At 42.1% G+C, this 19216-nt stretch overlaps 1 protein-coding gene across 18 annotated transcripts in view; it reads left to right on the top strand.

The window, feature by feature from the left end:
* Ccdc158 (coiled-coil domain containing 158) overlaps positions 1–19216 on the top strand; it is a 57512-nt gene that overhangs the window by 2316 nt on the left and 35980 nt on the right. For 13 of the 18 annotated variants that reach the window (XM_076546648.1, XM_042257651.2, XM_042257650.2 and 10 more), the window contains exons 2-8: positions 3779–3919; positions 5571–5788; positions 9308–9417; positions 9769–10096; positions 10407–10483; positions 11854–11964; positions 13904–14018. In XM_076546648.1, coding sequence (XP_076402763.1) covers positions 3853–3919; positions 5571–5788; positions 9308–9417; positions 9769–10096; positions 10407–10483; positions 11854–11964; positions 13904–14018 — 1026 coding nt within the window. In that variant the 5' untranslated portion in view covers positions 3779–3852. Of the gene's footprint in view, positions 1–2765; positions 2801–3778; positions 3920–5570; positions 5789–9307; positions 9418–9768; positions 10097–10406; positions 10484–11853; positions 11965–13903; positions 14019–16514; positions 16628–19216 lie in introns of those variants that run through there. The other 5 variants (XM_076546646.1, XM_076546644.1, XM_076546642.1 and 2 more) reach the window with 2 other exon arrangements.

The following is a 19216-nucleotide window of genomic DNA, read 5'->3' as shown; positions in this document are numbered from 1 at the left end:
TTAAGGCTTAGCCATATTTCCAGTCCTGTTTTTTTTTTTTTAATTTTAACACAGTTGCCTATTTATTTTAGCCATGTGTAAAATAGTTTTCATGACATAGTGCTATTTTACCCTCTAAATGAGAATAGCAGTTGAAGATGTATTTGATGTGTATACAAAGTCTTTGCTTGCTGTTCTAGTTTTTTTTTTTTTTTTTTTTTTTTTTTGTGTGTGTGTGTGTGTGTGTGTGTGTGTGTGTGTGAATGATTCTGTTCTTCTGTATTAGGGTGAGCCACTTTAAAACTCCAGACTCTAAAGCTGGGTGGGATGGCACACACCCAGAAATTCCAGCACTCAGGAGGCAGAGGCAGGTAGATCTCTGTGAGGTCTACACAGAGAGCTCCAGGACAGCCAGGGCTATGTAGAGAGACCCTGACTCAAAAAACAAAAACAAAACAAACCTATAGCATCTATTAAAAAGGACCTTTTTCTGAACCACCCGTCTTCAAAGTGCATGGTATTAACTCTGGCAAAATAATGGACACCTAAAAAATTAGGTCCTAATCCCTGAGCCTGGAAATGTTATGAGGGAAAAAAAGTTTGCATGTGTGATTTAAGTCAATGGTTTGTTTTTAATTTTTAGATTTATTTTGTGTATGAGTGTTTTGCCTGCATGTATATATGTGTACTATGTTAGTGTCTGATTCTCACAGAGGTCAGAAAATGGCATCAGCCCCTGGAGCTGTAGTTACTGATGGTTGTGTACCATCATGTGGGTGCTGGGAACCAAACCCAGGTCCTCTACAAGAGCAACAAGTGCTCTTAACTACAGAGCCATCTCTCCAGCCCCAGTCAAAGATCTTTTGGGGACGGATTATCAGGAATTATCAGTTTGCCCTAAATGTCGACTTGAGGCTCGTAAGAGAAGCAGAAGGAAGTGGGGAAGCGGTAAGACTTCAAAGACAGAGACTAGACAGAGTGATGTGGTCCTAAGTCAAGGAATGATGGCGACCAACAAAGACCAGAAATGGGTTCGAAAAGGGAGCCTGCCCATCTTGCTTTCAAGCTCTTGGAAACTGATACTGAAGATGTTTGTGGTTTCAAGCTGCTGTGTTTGTGGTCTTTGTTATGGTCACCATAGACACCGAATACAAAATACTCCTAAATCATACAGAATCCTGCGTGGATGAACAAACTGCAGTTGAGGTAGCAGTGGTTGTAGTAGAGGAGTCACTATGTTTTCTTGAATTCTATAAATCTTAAGACAGTGAATAAGGAATTCTGTAAGAAAGAAGATGGAGATGAATAATGAGGAGGTAGTCGGGCATTTAAGCCCATTTTTAAGACTGATTTTTCAACTGATATATCACTGTTTATTCTTGCTAAAGAGAGCGAAGGAAAAAGTGATGTACCACAACAATGGCCAGCATGGCAAAATAGCCCAATGGTGCAGTAGTGGCGCTTATATCTTTGGAGTAACCAACACTGTCTAATTGGACTTCCCTTCAATAAAAGGAAATGCATGCCTGTTACTGCAAGTTAGTCAACTATCCAAGGCTGGTGAGGTCCTGGACCCCAGTAGAGAGTCTACTGTAGCATTTTCCTAAAACAGTACAGTTTTGAACTGCATTCCTGATGCTTGTCCTTACTCCCAGATACCCATAGCGCTCATCCCTCATCAAAATCTTCTTTTTGTAGCAGAGACCCTTACAGAAAGCCACAAACAGTCAACTGCAGAAAACAACTGACTGAGGTGTCCAGCCCCACTTGACACATCTCCAGTACAATCCCTACAACCCATGAAGAGGGATGGAGAGATTGGACTAGCCAGAGGACCAGGATGTCTGCTGCAAGAGTGTGTCCTCTTGTATATGACAGGGAAGCTGTTTTCATGAAATCTGAACAATAGGGTTGCCTAAACAAGACCTGCTCAATAACACCAGTTGACATGCCAGTGTGGATGAGAGAAATCTCACAAGCTCCCCCCCCCCCATAAAGAGCTACAGGCAACGAATGGCTGCTTAGAGAGGAACAATAAGTCGTCTTCAGGATGAACCCCCTGATAGATAGGTTTTCCAATCCTGAGTGGTCAGCCCTAAACACACACACACACACACACACACACACACACACACACACACACACACACACACACACACATATACAAGTAATGCCAAATGGACTCAGCAGGCTGTATTTATATACAGGTGTGTGTGTGTGTGCACGCCAGTCTGGAATCCTTCCAGTGAACAGGACAGTCTCCTCAACCTTAGCATCATGCCTGCTGTTTGATTAAAATCCTGTCACCTGCTGGTCACAGTACTGTTTCTCTGTAGTTACTGGGTGTCTTATATTTGCTGTTTACTTGGTACTCTGACTTTACTGTTTGTTTTAAAATCACTTTGTCATTTACAAAGGTGTACATACTTGTTTGAGCATATGTTTATATATGTTTATATACATGACATTCCAGTGTTCACCTTGGAGTATCATGGAATGATTTTCTTTGGCTTCATGTTTGTTTGGCAGAGACTTGACCAGTAGAAAAGATTTTGTGCATATTATCTGACATTTTGCATGTGTTCTGTATGAAGATGCCTGCTTTTGTTGATTCTGTTCGTTTTGGAACAGGGCTCATGGGTTGCATGTGCCCCCTTCCCATGTAGCTTCTCTGTGGTAATGGTGGCGGTGGGGTGGCAGGCCTAGAGGGGAGGTTGGATGTCTGTCTTCTCTCTTGTTCCTACTGGGCCCTCAATGTCTCCTCTCCCATCTTCTCTTCCGTTTAGCACACTGACTCCAGGGAAAGCCCCCCTTTTGAAAGGTAATTCTCCTCACTGCTTCTCCGAAGCTGCTAGCCCACACTCAGGGCTTGGGACTGCGAAGGTCCAGTGTGGCCTGGTGTTCTGGCTTCTGATGTTTGACTCTAGGAATGCACTGGTCTGCACTGATGTGTCTTGCTCCCCTCTGCTCCTTTGAGTCTTGCCAGCTTCCCCATGTCTCCACAGCAGCAGTTCCCAGCGGGATGTGGGAAGTACCTCGGGAGGGAGAAGCCCTCTGTTTCTAGATATTTGAAGGTATTCTGTCTTTAGGTAGGGTACTGACAGTATGGAATACACAAAATTTTGTTGGTTTTCCATCTTGAGTTTATGCTTGAGTAAAAAAAAATAGAAGAAATTTGGAATTAGACCATCACCATTATTTTCCAAACTTAGAAGCACCCTCTTGACCAAATATAAAACCATAAGCAATATTAGCATCAAATAAGTTTTTCAGCTTTTATTAATGACATGTAATGTGCTGGTTTGAGATCCTTATAAGGGGGGTAAGTTCTATTATTTAGCAATGTAATTTTATAAGAGACCTGAAATAATAACAGCCTCCAATCAGAGTACTCATTACCAAAATAAAGTATTCATCTTTATATCTTAGTTTATCTTTAGTAACCCTTTGGAAGCTGGGCATGGTGGAGCACACCTTTTATCCCAGCACTAACGAAGCAAAAGCAGCCTGAGCCTCTGTGATTCCAGGCCAGCCTGGTGTAAAGTGAGACCTCCAAGCCAGCCAAGAATACCTTGTTTTGTCTGGATGACCCTGGCCAGACAAGACAAACAAAAACCCTTTGGGTCTTAAAATCAAATTTTATAATAAAATTTGACTTGCATATAGCAATAAAATATTTCTGTATACCTAGCTATTCTTTCTGGAGGAAAAATTTCAAAAGCATTAAAAATCAGTTCCTGTTGACTATGAGCTTTTTTACCTAACACCGTAATAAAATGGAATACTTTATCTTTCATAGACAAGAACTAAAGTATCCAAACAGGGAAGCACTCTTATTTCAAGATCTCTAAGAAGAGGTAGAAAATAGTTAATATGGAACCAAAAGCTTGTGAATCAAATAATGAAGATCTTTTACCAAGTGGCATCGCATCCAATGGAGGTATGCACCTTTTCCAAAACAAAATGAGAGAGAATTAAACCATCGTCATGGTTTATATAAACTCAGTTCCTGGTTTATAATGTGCCTTGTTTTTAACTGCAGGGCGCAGAACTTGCTTGCGGGTGTCCACTACGCTGTTTACAGCTCTGTTTCTGAATTAGACTTCATCTAGCATTTAACGGAGCATGTCTGGTTTTAGCATGTTTCATTATCTTTCTGATGCTAAAGTTGTTTCTGGGCTGAGGTACCTGAGATTCAGCATCTCCTGCTGACCCCTCCTACCTTCCTGCCCTCCAGTGTTTCTTGTCAAACTCAGCGCCTGGCAGACTGTCTCCTCCTTAGGTGTAGCATCATCTTCTTCCTGTTGGCCTCATGGGTGGGCAGTCGAGATCTTAGCTGCACACACAGCTTCTTGTCCTCTACAGTTTGGGATTATACCTAGTTCGATTTTAAGATTGACTTTAGTTTATGCGGGTGAGTGTTTTCTTGTAGGTTTGTTTGTGTGCCCTATGTGTGCTTGGTGCCCTGAGGTCAGAAGAGGGCGGCAGATCCCCTGGATCTCTGGGGCCTGGGAACCAAACCTGGGTTCTCCGCAAGAGCAGCAAGTGCTCTTAACTGCCGAGTCATCCCTCCAGCCCCATCCTCTTCCTGTCCACACATCCTGGTAACAAGTGTTGGACTTTAACCAGCCTCTTACCTCGGCCCTCCCATGTCATTACTATGGAGCTCCAGTTTTCCTGCCTGCTGGAAGTAGTGGCTGTCAACCATGGTCCATGTCAACGCCGCTGATCCATGTCAAAGGCGCCCCAGCCCAGCCTTTCGGTTCTAAACAGTTGCATGTCTTAGATTCACACTTGAAAATTCTGATTCAGTAGGTCCAAGCCGGGTGTAGGCACAGCTGTATTATTATTTTAAAGTTTCCCAAGTGATCCCAGTATAGTACAAAGACTGACAGCAGCAATTACAGACTCTGATATTTACTCCTAAATTACCTCCCTTCTGTCTGCATGTCCAGCCAGTCCCTCGCCAGTGCCCTTTATCATTTGCGTTCTCACAGGAACACACAAATGCTCATCAGTCTAGCTAATACCTCCATTTGGGGGCTGGGCTGCTGGAAGATTTTGCTATGAATCTCTCACCAGGCTGCAACTTATAGTCACAGTCTCCTACCTCAGCAGGGTCCTGATGCCACTAAGAAATACTTCCTGTGGCCGGATCTCTTTCCAGTTTCAAAACTATACCCTACTAGCTGAGATCCAAACTCCTTGGCAGGACTGCAAGGCCCCCCATGACCGGTATTTTCCTCCTCATATGTGGCAGCAGCTTTTCTTCCCATCTGTCTTGAGCCCACTGGCCATGTATGGTGTTCGGTGCTTGCACTCCTGAATGTCCCCTGTCTTCTCCAGACTGGCTACCACGCACACATACATACATCAAGGCTTTTCCGGTCCAGGGTCACGTGATCACCCTCTTCCCTGCCTGTCCCTCCTTTGCGGCTGGTGCTGTCCTTCTCAGTACTCTTGGCTGTATTTTCACTTGCCTGTTTTTCCCGTGAGACCTTGTGCTCCTTCAGGGTTTGCTAAAGGAACCCTACGATAACGTTTGCCGCAAAGTTGTTTCATGGATAATTAATGAAGTCTCTCCTGTTTAGGTTCTTCAAGCCCGTTTTTTGTGTCTTCTATTCGTGGTACAGTAGTTGAAAATCCATCTTCAACTGGGACTTTAACACAAATGCCTTATTTCCCTAAATATGAAGTGGAACTTGATTCTCATAGAAAGGTCATCCCTTATCCTGGGAAAGAGCACATCGAACGTGTTTTGGAAGAATATTCACATCAAGTTAAAGACTTGCAGAAAAGACTAAACGAAGTGAGTTGTGTTCTTTTCTAGCATCTGGCACCATTAGGCCAAGGAAACATGTTGTCCTGAAGTAAAACTTAACCCCTTCTCCCCACCCCACCCCATCCCACCCCCGCCCCGAAAGAAAACATTAGCCATGGGTCTCTCAGCTAAACCTGTTAATTTGACCTCTTCTTTCTGTTGGCCTAATGAGAAGTTTACATACCATTTTCTTTCTGGTAATAATGTCTTGGTTTCAGGATATGATTTTAGCAAAATTTGAATGTTTCAAAATGTTATTAATGACATTCATATGCAATTAATAATTGGTTTAGGCCTGCTGTTGGTGAAATTATTAAGGCCACTCCATGTAGTTAAAAGGGAGGTTTATTTTGTGGGGTAACTTACAAGTGAAGGGATAGTTTACAGGGTCTAGGAAAGGTGTGGCACGGTCTGGCGGTGTTCTCTGGAAAACTCTGCTCGGTCTACCTCCAGTGTCCAGGGTCCAGGAACCAAGAGAGCCGGCGCATCCGGATCTCGAGTCTTCAGGGTCCTCTCTCAGCCCCGCCTTGTAGGCGTGACAGTTACTGAAGCCTCAATGGGGGTTGGAACTTCAGATCAAAGCTGGAATGGCCACCCACTACAGCCTGCTGCCCTGGTATTATGATACAGGGCTTCTTTTGTAGTGGTGGAAAGTGGGATTTTCTATATGTGTACACACAGAATGGTTACATAGAATTTAGAAGGGTTTGCTAAAACCTCAAGTGCATCTCACAGAATCAAGCTGGGTATTGAGTTCGAGTAGTTTACTTTCTAAAAGCCAGACTTCTTACAGCCATGTACAGAAGCTTCATGCCCCGCTTGTTCAGTACCTTTTTCTGTAAGTACCCTCTGCTCCAGCAGTACTGAGGCACTTGTTCATCCTGGTGGACCGTGGTAATCTGGATCTCCGTGCCTCTCTACTTGGCTGCTGGGAGACTCCTGTTACCTGTCACGGCTCTCTTCATGCATTCCCTTCTCTGAAGCCTTCGCTCTAGACAGCACTCAGGGTGTTCTCTGTGCAAGTCTTGTTTGTACATGTTTTGTACATCTTACTGTATCCATCAGTATGTTATTCTGCCTCATCAGACTAGATGAAGACTCTAGGAGATGGACCTACGATTTCATTAGATGTGAAAAATTGTGTGTCATTGCATCATACACATGGCATACAAAGATAACTAAGCCAAGGCTCTCAAGGGGATTCACAGTTCTGGAGATGAGCTGGTCACATAAGTAGTGATGAGACCTTGTGATAGATAAACACACCAGTAAGACATGCAGAGACCGAGGAAGCATGGACGGACTAGTAGAGGAAAAGAAACAGTAACTCTGCTGGCAGGATGGCCCAGTGGGGAGAGGCGCTAATGCACAAGCCTGACAACTTGAGTTCAATCCCTGGATCCTATAAGGTGTCAGGAGAGAATGGACTCCCAAGAGCTGTCCTCCCACATAAGAGAGAGAGGGGGGGGAGGGTGGGCACCCCTTCATTTATTTTCTATGTCTAATTTATTCCTGTTACCTCCTGGTAGAGTATGTCACACTTGGTTGGTTCCCGGTAAAGATTTGTGAAACGTTTCTAATATTTATCAAACAGTGCTGTTGTTGTATTCCTATGTAACAGAAATGTGCTAGGTACCAGATGTATGGAGATGGAAAAGACACAGTTCCTTCCTTGTAGTCCTGTGACTGAGATACTTACAGCAGGAAATAATCACGTGGGTGGGTTAAATGGTGATGCTGAAGCCACATGACACTTGAGTTCCTTTTCCACCTTGACTTGCAGCATCTGACACAGTGCTGTCTCTGTCCCTCTGATCGTGCTAGGCATCAGCCTAGGACAGCGGCCCTCAACCTTCCTCATGCTGTGACCCTTTAACACAGTTCCTCATGCTGTGGTGACCCCAACCAGAACATCATTTGGTTGCTACTTCATAACTGATTTTGCCACTGTTATGAATATGAATATCTGTGTTTACCAATAGTCTTAGGTGACCCCTATGAAAGGGTCATTTGATGCCCCGCCCCAGGGGGTCATGACCCACAGGTTGAGAACCACTGGCCTAGGGCCTCTAGGACTACTGGCAGCTGTTCATCCTTTTCCCTTCCTCCCTCATCTTTGAGCCTTCCATTCTCTCAGTGTAGCCCAGGATGGCCTTAAACTTGGCTTCCCCTGCCTTAGCTTCCCAACCTTTGGGGATGTAGGTGTGTGCCACTGTGGCCAGCCTTAGCATCCTATTCTTGTTTCTATTTTATTTGTTTGTTTTTAAAGGTTTTTCAAGACAGGGTTTCTCTGGGTAGACCTGTCTGTCCTGAAAATCACTCTATAGACCAAGCTGGCCTCGAACTCAGAGTGCTGGGATTAAAGGCATGTGCCACCACCAACCAACCGTGTGGTTGTAACCTTTGTATATGGTACTAGAATCTCTGCAAGCACAGGGTTAGGGTTAAGGATAGGGTGACATCCCTACATTATCTTTGTTTCCTCTGGATCTTTTTTTGGTTTTCCTGTTTGCCTAATTTTGTCTCTACTTTTGTACTTTAGAATCTTCTCTTTTTCAGTGGTTTGTTTTCTGTTCAGACTCAAAGATGAGGTGGTCAAAAAGCCGTTCATCCTATACTGGTCATCAGCTCTTAGCTGGGAGATGCTTCAGTGCCTGGCTTTGGAAATCTCTGCATTTTTCTGTAGTTGAGCACCTTCAGAGTCTTATTTTTAAAATATTAATTTTAAAATAATTAAAAAAATTATTTTTATTTTATATATGTAAATGTTTTGCCTGCATGTATGTATGTGCACCATGTGCACACAGTGCTCAAAGAGGGCATCAGATTCCCTGGAACTGAAGTTACAGATGGTTGTCAGCTGCCCTGTGGGTGCTGGGAATCAAACCCTGGACCTCTGCAAGAGCAGCCAGTGCTCTTAACCACAGCATCTCTCCAGCCCCTCCTTTAGAGTTATAGATGGTGCCGGGTTGTGGTGGCCACACCTTTAATCCCAGCACTCGGGAGGCAGAGCCAGGCGGATCTCTGTGAGTTCGGAGCCAGCCTGGTCTACAAAGTGAGTTCCAGGAAAAGGCACAAAGCTACACAGAGAAACCCTGTCTCAAAAAACAAACAACAACAAAAAAAATAGAGTTACAGATGGCAGTGGCTGTTGCCAAGAATTGACGGGGTCAAAGGCAGTTTGACTTTTTTGTGTACATCATTTCAAGCAGGTTTCCAGAGTTAAGGGACTCATTTTTTTGCTTTGAGCTGGGTGGGATATTTGTTTCAGAAAATGGACAAGAAAAGGCCAAGCCAGGGAAAGTTGCTGATGTCTTCTAGTTATCTAGATGAGAAATATTCACTGGGCTCTGAACTTCAGCAGTGAGGGGGTTTTTGTATACATAACAATAAATAACCCACAACCCTTGGGAAATTATTGTCTTCTATAGGAACTATGTTTTGATGGTTTAATATAGATACAGATTAATTTGTGTGTGTGTGTGTGTGGTTTTTGTTTTTTTTCAGAGCAATGAATTACATGAGAAACAAAAGTTTTACTTAAGACAGTCAGTCATTGATTTGCAAACGAAACTTCAAGAAATGCAAATGGAGAGAGATGCCATGGCTGACATCAGGTTGGGATTTGTTCCCTGACTTCCTCCTCCTCCTCCTCCAGCAGTGCTAGAGATCGAAGCCAGGGTCTGGGCACTTAGGCAAGTGTTCTGCCAGAGAGATACAGCCCCAGCCCAGAAACCGTTCCATGGTTTTAGTCTTAATGCTGAGTGCATATATGTGTATTCTTGGGACTTGGGTGTCTGAGATAGAAAGACTGCTGTGAGTTCAAGGCCAGCCTGGGCTACATAATTGAGTGCAAGGCCAGCCTGAGATATATAGCAAAATTCTGTATCTTGTTTTTCTCTTTGTAGTAAAATTGAGTGAAAATGAGTTTTCTCAATGTTATTTCTTCTCTTTCATTTGTTTCATAGACGAAGGGAGAGTCAGTCCCAGGAGGATTTAAGAAATCAGCTTCAAAATACAGTTCATGAGCTTGAGACTGCCAAGCGCCTCAAGGAGGACATGTTGAAAGACAGCAGCACACAGATCGAGCAGCTAAGAAAAATGATGCTTAGCCACGAAGGTGTGCTTCAGGAAATCCGATCAATCTTAGTTGACTTTGAAGAAGCCTCAGGCAAGAAAATATGTGAACACGACAGCATGTCTACCATGCACTTCCGCAGCCTGGGCTCAGCTATTAGTAAAATCCTAAGAGAATTAGACACAGAAATCTCTTATCTTAAAGGGAGGATATTTCCAGTAAGTGGTGAGAACACTACTTTATATTACAGTACGTTGAGAGATAGCTTGTAAAATCCTTAAAAATAAGCTGGGGTCTCATTTTTCTTCTCTGAGATGATACACAATGCTTTCTCTTGACAGGAGACTAGTTATTTGGCCTGTACAGCTTATATAGCCAGAGCACAAGTGCTGTGAAATAGAGGCATAGAGTTGATTTTAGTACTATTTCTACTTATATCTCTCTAAAGCATTCCTTTCATAGAAACTCTGCATTTTCTAAGCTTTAGAATTACCAGCACCCAAATTAATATCTCTATTTTAAAACCAGGTAGAGGATCAGCTTGAAACACTGAAATCTGAATCACAGAGCAAAATAGAACTATTACTTCAACAACATCAAGATCGGTAGGTGTCTGGCTGAGGCATAGAAAGTCACAGTGAAATTATTCCAGTTATAGTCTCTCCCTGCAGTTCCAAAGTCTACAGACTCTGAGACAACAACAACAAATATCCTTATCAAGCCATAGCAAACTTAGGTTAACTTTTCTGACACCTGTTGAAGCTGTAAGAATGGCTTCATTCAAAACTATAGCACTGTAAGTTTTGCTCTAGGGAGAGAAAATAAGCCCAACTCCCAACACAATAAGGACAAATGGAGATTTCTAACCAAGGAAGAAGGTGAGGGATTGGTGGGTGGAACATTATTCACAAAAGGGTTGAAAATTCCTACTAAAGGTAGCCATGGATATAGATTTTCAAGCAGAAGGATAAGCAACTTGATCAGCTGTCAAGGACTGATCAGATGGCAAGAATGAGGCCATTCTTGCTGTGCTTGGCCTGGCTCAAAGACCAACCGTAGTGGTCAAGGTCAAGGCCTAGGTAGAACAGCCCCAGTTGGCCTAAGAGTGATCTGTCACATATCTGCCGATTAGCTAATATGAAGCATTTAATAGTCTGTGACTTAGTATAAATATTTGTAAACTTGTATTCATAATGTGTTTTGTTGATAGGACCCTTCCCTAAGTCTCCCTGGAGATATCATATAATATATGGTACTCACATCGTGTAACATACATTGTTCATAATACTCAAAGGTGTTTGTTTCCTTTGAGAACAGGGTCTTACTGTTGCCCAGGCTGGCCTTGAATTCCTGTAATCCAGTGATCTTTCTGCTTCACCTTCTCAAGTGCAGGACCAAAGGCACACAATGCCATGCCTTGCTTGATTCTTATAGTTCATTGACACTGAAACTCAGATTCTGAATCCTGAAAGCTTAGTTAGTTGTACGTAAAGGCTTCTAGAGTTATTATGAAAAGAGCAGCTTTGCTAGGTGTGGTGGCACACGCCTTTAGTCCCAGCATTCAGGAGACAGAGGCAGGTGGATCTCTGTGACTTTGAGGGTGGCCTAGTCTACATAGCAAGTTCCAGGACACCAGAGCTACATAATAAGAGAGATCCTGTCTCAAAAAGAAACAATTAAAAAAAAAAAAAAAAGACAGAAAGGGGGAGAAGGAGTAATGTTTACAAAACCAGGCATGGCGGCTCAGGTCTGTCATCCCAGCACTCAGGGGGCAGAGGCAGGAGGATTGCCTACCAATTCAAGGCCAGCCAGGACTACACAATTAAAGTCTGTCTCAAAAAAACAGACGAAAGAGTAGCATGTGTAAAACTGAAACAAAGTACTAGGCTTGAAGGTACTGAAAAACATTAGCTTTTGAGATAAGCTATGGGTAGGAATGTCCTGTATCCTAACAGTCATTACATTCTCTCCGCAGGATTGAGCAACTGATCAGTGAACATGAAGTCGAAATAACAGGACTTACGGAGAAAGCCAGTAGTGCTCGCAGCCAGGCCAACAGTATCCAGAGTCAAATGGAAATCATTCAGTATGTGTGGACTGGTGCTTTGAAATGGATGTCACCTAACGACTGTTCTTTCAAGCTGGAGAGGTGGCTCAGCAGTCAAGAGCTCTTGTTGCTCTTGCAGAGGACCTGGGTTTGAGTCCCGATTCCTATCTGGCGACTCACTGCCAGATCTGTGATTCTGGTTCTTGTGTGCTTGGGGGTTGGAGGGAGGGCCCTGCAGGCTTTATGGCCAGCAGGAAAACCATCTGGATGAGGGAGGAATGAAACTTGGCTCAGCCTGACTTTGGTAGCTGGTGCTGAGCCAAACTTCCCGAGTCTGACACCAGTTGGTTTATTTTAGCCACATTTAAGCACAGCACAGTTTTGAAAAAAAGTTTTCTGACAGCATTTAACTCAGCCCTTTGAGTATAGCAGAGTTTAAGACATGTTTGCATTGAGATTCTCTACAAAGTACATCTGGCTTCTTTCACAGGAATGGGTACTGTTGACTCAGAGAGTTCCCAAGATTTAGGGTCTCGGGAGCTTGACTGAGGTAAAGGCAACACTGGTGGGTGTCAGGACTGTCCTGTCCTAAGACAACATGAAGTCACTTAGGCTGTTGTAAAGCAGAAGGGACTCTCTCACAAGGATGGGTTTAAGGCCTAGAAGCAGTGCTCAAGATTTGGGGTGGAGGGGGGAAGGTCTGGGGTAAGTAAAACATAAATTCTGAGGGATACAGGTGGAGCCTGGCTCATCAGACAGCAAAGGATCGGCAGGTTGTAAACTACGTTCTGTCCCGGCATTCCAGGAGAACAGGCGGACATCTTTAACAAGCCTGCGTGTTTAACTTTTCCTGCCTTCTCCAGTGCTTATCTGTATGCATGAGAACTTTTGCCTTCTGCAAATTCCCGGGGATCCAACGCCCTCTTCTGACCACTGTGGCACAAGGCATCTCACGGTGCACATGCACACATGCTGGCAAAGCTCAGCATGTGAAATAATGATTGAAAACCTATTATTTTGACTAATATGCTGTCCTAATATCTTTTTGAAATTGCTTAGTAATTCCAAAACTTTTCCAATACTTGAACAGAAAAGGTAACAGTAATATTTTTGTGTCACCATGTACCAAGTATTATTGCAAGTATTCAGGCTCCTGGAATTCACTGGGTTGTTCATTCAAATGATAGGACAAAGAAAACATACCACACATATATTATGAATATTTGTATATAAATAATTACATGTGTATATATATAATTATATATGTATATACAAACACAGTTATATACAGTTATACATATGTTCAAGTATATACATAAAATATATATGCATATGAAATTTTATAATTTGAACTGATGTGTAAGACTATGCGTAGACTTTTTTATTTATAAAAGTTTATTGTGCGGAGGCAGAGGCAGGCGCATCTCTGTGAGTTCGAGGCCAGCCTGGGCTACCAAGTGAGCTCCAGGAAAGGTGCAAAGCTACACAGAGAAACCCTGTCTCGAAAAAAAAAAAGTTTATTGTGTTTGTATGAGTGTATGTATACCTGTGTGTACAGAAACAAGCACCTGTGTGCATGTGGGGACCAGAAGAGGGCATCAGAATCTTTGGAGTTGTAGTTCTAGGCATTTTCAGAGTGTCCAGCCTGTTATGGAGGAGCTGGGACCATGACTGTGGTCCTCATGGGTGCATAGCAAACACCCAACCACTGAGCCATTGCTCTCATCCCCAGTACAGACAATTTTAATCCTATGCAAAAGTAGAAAGAAGTGTAATGAATACATGTATATGTATATGTATGATTGTGTATGTATATGTGTGTATTTATGTATGTATATGTATATATGTGAAAGGCAGATGCTCTAATTGTACCATGTGAAGTAATTACTGATAATATCTAAGAGCTGTGAGTGGCCTTGAGGTATCATGCTGATTCTTAGTTTGACATTTGCTTTTATACCCTCTTCAACCCTCCTAGAGAACAAGCAAGGAACCAGAACTCCATGTACATGCGCCAGCTCAGTGAGTTGGAGTCTACTGTTTCTCAGCTTCGTTCTGAGCTGAGGGAAGCCAAGAGGATGTATGAAGATAAGGCAAGTTTAGACTTCACTCCAAGGACTATTTTACACACTGATCAATAATGTATTTTTGACAGTCTGTTTGAAAATGAAGAATAAAAACAATTTCCAATTAAAAGAGAATATTTTTAAAATCAGTGTAAGTTGGTATGCAAACATGCTAAATTATCTGTTCAGTTATAAACCTTACTTAAATTGCATGTTCAAATTCACTATAAAAATTGGGAAATATTTTTCAAGTAAATTTCTAAAAAATTGAGTAGCAGAGAATGTAGCTCAGTGGAAGAATACTTGTCTAGCATGCCTGAGCCCCTGGATTAACCCTTACTACCACACAGATAGATAAAGAATAAATTAAAGAATATGACTATGGCCAAGCGTTGGTGGCACACACCTTTAATCCCAGCACTCGGGAGGCAGAGCCAGGCGGTTTACAGAGCGAGATCCAGGACAGGCACCAAAACTACACAGAGAAACCTGTCTTGAAAAACCAAAACAAACAAACAAACAAAAAAAGAATATGACTGTGTTGTCATTTATTTGTAAGGCTTTGCTTTAGCAAATACTCAGTACCAGCTGGTCTATGTCTACCACCAGTGTTTTGGGGACCTGCTTCATCTCTTTAACTTCTAATCATTTTGTGTCTAGAAAACAAAAATGTAAGATTGCCCAAAATAATTAAAATAAAAATTAGGAATGTAAGTCTTCATCTTTCATCACATAATTCCTCTTCAAAGCAGATAATACTATTTTGGGGGAGGCAGGGCTGGAGAGAGGGCTCCGTAGGGAGGAACTGAAATTGTATGAGCTCCTTTTGTAGCTCTTAGCCTCAGAGCAGTCCAGAGAGGCTCACTTTTGTGTTCCAGTTTCTTTTCTCAGGACAAACTTCTTGTGATGATTGTCCGCTCTCTTGTAGACAAACCAGTCCTATACAAAGGACGTGACCTCTCTACAGAAACGAGAACAGAAGGGTGGTCTTGGCTTCAGTACATTATGGCTGGAAGGATATTGTATTATAATCTGATAGACAAAATAGTGTAATTGTATTATAGTCCAGAATGATAACTGTTATTCATGACTATTCAAGCCATTTTGAAGACAAATATTTATTGATACCAGATTCTGAAAAGTCACAAACTACTAAATCAAGCTCAGTTCACCTGTGTTTACGTATATAATTTGTAATTATTATGGCTCTCCATTATCTCAAGCTTGGAAAAATGATCTCTTCATAAGCTTCATCTAGTTTGCTTATTTTTTTTTTAATCTGGTCTAATGTATCATGTTAACATATTAGAGCCCATTGTAATGTGCTCTAATGTAAATAATGGCTCCCAAGAACTTTGACAGTCTTAAATAGTAAACAGTTAAAAGACATAAGGAAGACAGCCCACACATGGGAGGCTGATTTAGAGGATCACACATTCAAGGCCTGCCTTAGCTGCATTGTGAGACCCTATCTCAAGAAAGGGAAAGGGACATATCAGTCTTGATCCAGATCATTGAAATGCTGATAAAACCTATCATAGTGAACCTAAGGATGGTTAACTAGGCTCTCAAGAGGAAGCAGCTCCTGTTGCCTTAGTTAGGGAACACATGTTAATATAGAGTTGAATACACCTTAGCCTGAAGTTTCTTGGTGTAACTGAGCAACAAAGATTAAGCAAGTTAATAAGGATTTGCTTTAGAGGGATACAAATATGCTATAGTGAAATGTTTTTGTTATAAAAACTTGGATGTAGGGTTTAAAAAGCATATTCTTGTGCATATTTTGTTTCATTTTCATATATTGTGACTTCATATTGCTAAAATTTTAAAAATCTATTTTCTCCTTCACTGTTTCAGTGCAGATTTTAATGTATAATGTTCAAAATTCGAGGGGGGAAATCAATGAAAATGATAAACATTGGGATGGAGCTTAGTTGGGGGGTGCCTGCTTAGCATACTTAAAATCCCGATCCCACCCCCAGCACCAGGATCCCCAGCACATAGCTAACATGGTAGCTCATTCCTGAAATCCCAGTAATCGGGGAGTAGGGGAAGGGCGGTCAGTTATCCTTGGGCAAATAGTGAGTTTAAGACCAGCCTGAAGGCTGGAGAGATGGCTCAGAGGTTAAGAGCACCGACTGCTCTTCAAGAGGTCCTGAGTTCAATTCCCAGCACCCACATGATGGCTCATAACCATCTATATTGAGATCTGGCAACCTCTTCTGTATACATAATAAATAAATAAATCTTAAAAAAAAAATAAGACCAGCCTGGAGTACATGAGACCTGCCTTAAAAACAAAGATTATTTTTTTGATAGCCTAAACAAAACTTTTCTACCTAGAGTGTGTAAATTCAGGGAAATCCATTACAGAGGGCATTTTTTTCCTCAGGTTAACAAAAAGTATTTCATATTGGTGAAAATAGAAATTGTATTTCTAAGAAAATCTTAGCTGTAGCTGTTTCAAAGCTGGCCAGTGTGGTTAACTATAATGCTGTCTTCTATTCTCTCTTCCCGTTTTAGGAGAACCTCCAGAACCCCCTTACGAATTGGGAGCGGTAGAAGCTGTCACTATTGGCTCTGTAGATTTGGCTTTACTCTTAACTTTCGCTTTTGACAACAAAAATTGATCATGATCTTGATTCTAAGTTTATTCTATTTGGAAAGTTGCTGGGGCTGGATTCCCTAGTCCACTGTGAAGATTTAGTAGCACTGGCCGAAGCTGTCCACTATGCTGGGAGAGTGTGCAAAGGCTTCCCAGAGTTGCGTGCAGCTTCATGCTGACACACAGCTCCCTCCTTGGGCCACATCTGTATCATTTTGAGTACAGAATTAAATAAAAAAACACCACCATAAAAAATAACTAAAGCACGGATCCAATATGATTCGATGTGATTGGCTAAAATCGGTGAAATTAGAACGAAACCCTTGTACGGGTTTGTATTGATCCAAACCCAAAAGTCTGTTCATGGATGGTGAAAGGGAAAACCAGTGCTGCTATGTAAAGAGAGAAAACCTTCACTGTCTGTCAGACATCAGTGCCTCCTGGACGTTTCCAAGGCTTCTGTGCAGGGATTTCTTTTATAGCTGTGGGTACCAGCTCAGCTGCTACTTCAGTGGTTTCCCCTTTCACTGTCCATTTCTTTTTTATGGATTAATTCATACAGATGTTTTTACTCTAAAAAGTGAAAGGTAAAAGCAGAGCTATAGCAGCTGAGTCAGTACTGACAACTACAAAACTAGTCTTCCCGCGGGGATGTTCCCGAGGAGGGGGTGTTCCCAGGGGATCTTGGGGGGGTCTTCCCGCGGGGGGGTCTTCTGAGGGGGGTGTTCCCGTGGGGTCTTCCTGCAAGGTCTTCCCAAGGGGGGGTGTTCCTGAGGGAGTGTTCCTGCGGGGTCTTCCCACATGGGTCTTCCTGGGGAGGGGGTCTTTCCGAGGGGGGCCTTCCCAAGGGGGGCGGTATTCCTGCAAGGATCTGGAGGGGCTCAGACAGTGGGCAGCCAGAAGATGTGCTCTTCCCTCCCGCCTCTCTCCTAGTTTCCATCTCAGATTTTATTGTCAAGTTTGATATTATGAAAGAGCCACCCTGATTTTTTTTTTCAGTTAAAACAGACCTATATATATTTTTTTTACTTTTAAGCAGTTTTATTGAGGTAGAATGACATAAAAAATGAGAATATCTTTAAAACAAATAACTTGGCAAATTTTGATACATAGATACATTTGTGAGACATCATCTTAGCCAATATAGTAGACATTGTTGTCACTCGCCAAAGTAACGTTGTGTCCTTCTCTAGTCCTTCCTCACCCCACTCCATCTTCTGCTGACCCCCACACTCCACTATTGAATTTTGTGGGACTTCTGGATAGAAGTCTTTTTTTTTTTTTTAATGCCAAACGCTGTTTATTGAAGGAGGGAGGAGGTCTTGAATACGGGCTTACAGCACAATGGGAGAACCCCAGAGGGCAGAAGTTTGCTACTGATGTTTTACAATCTTGCATCTAAGCTGTTAATGCCCATTATCCATGATACACAAACAAGGAACTTCCATTAAGCATTCAGGAGGGTGGAACCCAGCAGGGAATTAGCATAGGGAGGACATCAAGGTCAAGGTCAGCAAGCAAGGCAACAGTTACCCAAAACAGGGCCCAGGACCCTACAGGTCCCCCTTTTACTAAAAAATGAGCTTCTGACTTGGGTTGTGTGGGACGTCAGCAGGTCACCTTACCCGTCATGGAGACACCTGCCCAGGCCACACAGGTGCTCTAAGACCTATTTTTAAAGAACATAAACAAGTAGTTCTTTGCTCAAGGATGAAAATGGCTTGTGCCAAGCTAGGAGTAGAAAGTATTTGCTCTTCTCATGAAAATTCAAACTGAAAGGCTCTGTTAAATTTATAGCCCCAAAGAGTGGAAAATATAGATTCTAGACTTTTTTGATGCTGTTCTTATAATTCATGAAAAACGTAAAGAATAAGTAAAAACATTTTTTAAAAAGTAGTAAGAACAGAGTTGAAAGGGTCATGAGAGACCATCTGAAATACTCTTTAAAAAAAATTGTACCTTAGTGGTTCCTCCTCTTCCCCTGGAACCACCCCGGAATGCTTTGCTCAGATTAAACCTGGATTTATTAATTTAAAAAAAAATTGTACCTTAGCAAAATCAAGGCAGGGCACATATTACAGACCCTTGACTGGAACCCAGTGCAGTCCCTGATCCTGCCCAACCAGCAGACCTGCTGGGTGACCATAGGGAACCGCTCTGGTTCTTATCTAAGTGTGCTGACTCAGGCTTTCCCAATAATGATAGGACCGAAAAGATGCTATCAACTGACAGTTCATCTTCTCAGAAGTTACTTACATTACAGAGGATAAAATTTATGTTTTCTCTGTATATGTGCCTCCAAAGGAGCATAAGAATGAAGGATTTTTGTTTTTCTCTTATCATTATTATTATTAGTGGTAGTGGTAGTTCTGGGGAACAAACCTAGCAGGCACTCTTCCACTGAGCTATATCTCCAGCTCAAAAATACTTCTTACGCCAGGTATAATAGTACAGGTGGGTAATCCATTAATTCCTGTGAAATAGTTTTTAATATGCAACCTAAAATCAAATACAATCTATAATATTTCATGTGTACTTGATTCTTGTGAGAATGCCTTGTGTCATTATCAAATATAATTAGAATCTAAAACTTTATGTACTTAACCATTTATGAATACTT

This window comes from Peromyscus maniculatus, chromosome 10 (assembly GCF_049852395.1).
Source record: "Peromyscus maniculatus bairdii isolate BWxNUB_F1_BW_parent chromosome 10, HU_Pman_BW_mat_3.1, whole genome shotgun sequence".
Lineage (NCBI taxonomy): Eukaryota > Metazoa > Chordata > Mammalia > Rodentia > Cricetidae > Peromyscus > Peromyscus maniculatus.
The sequence above is the reverse complement of the archived record's forward strand: the minus strand, read 5'-3'. Positions and strand labels throughout refer to the sequence as shown.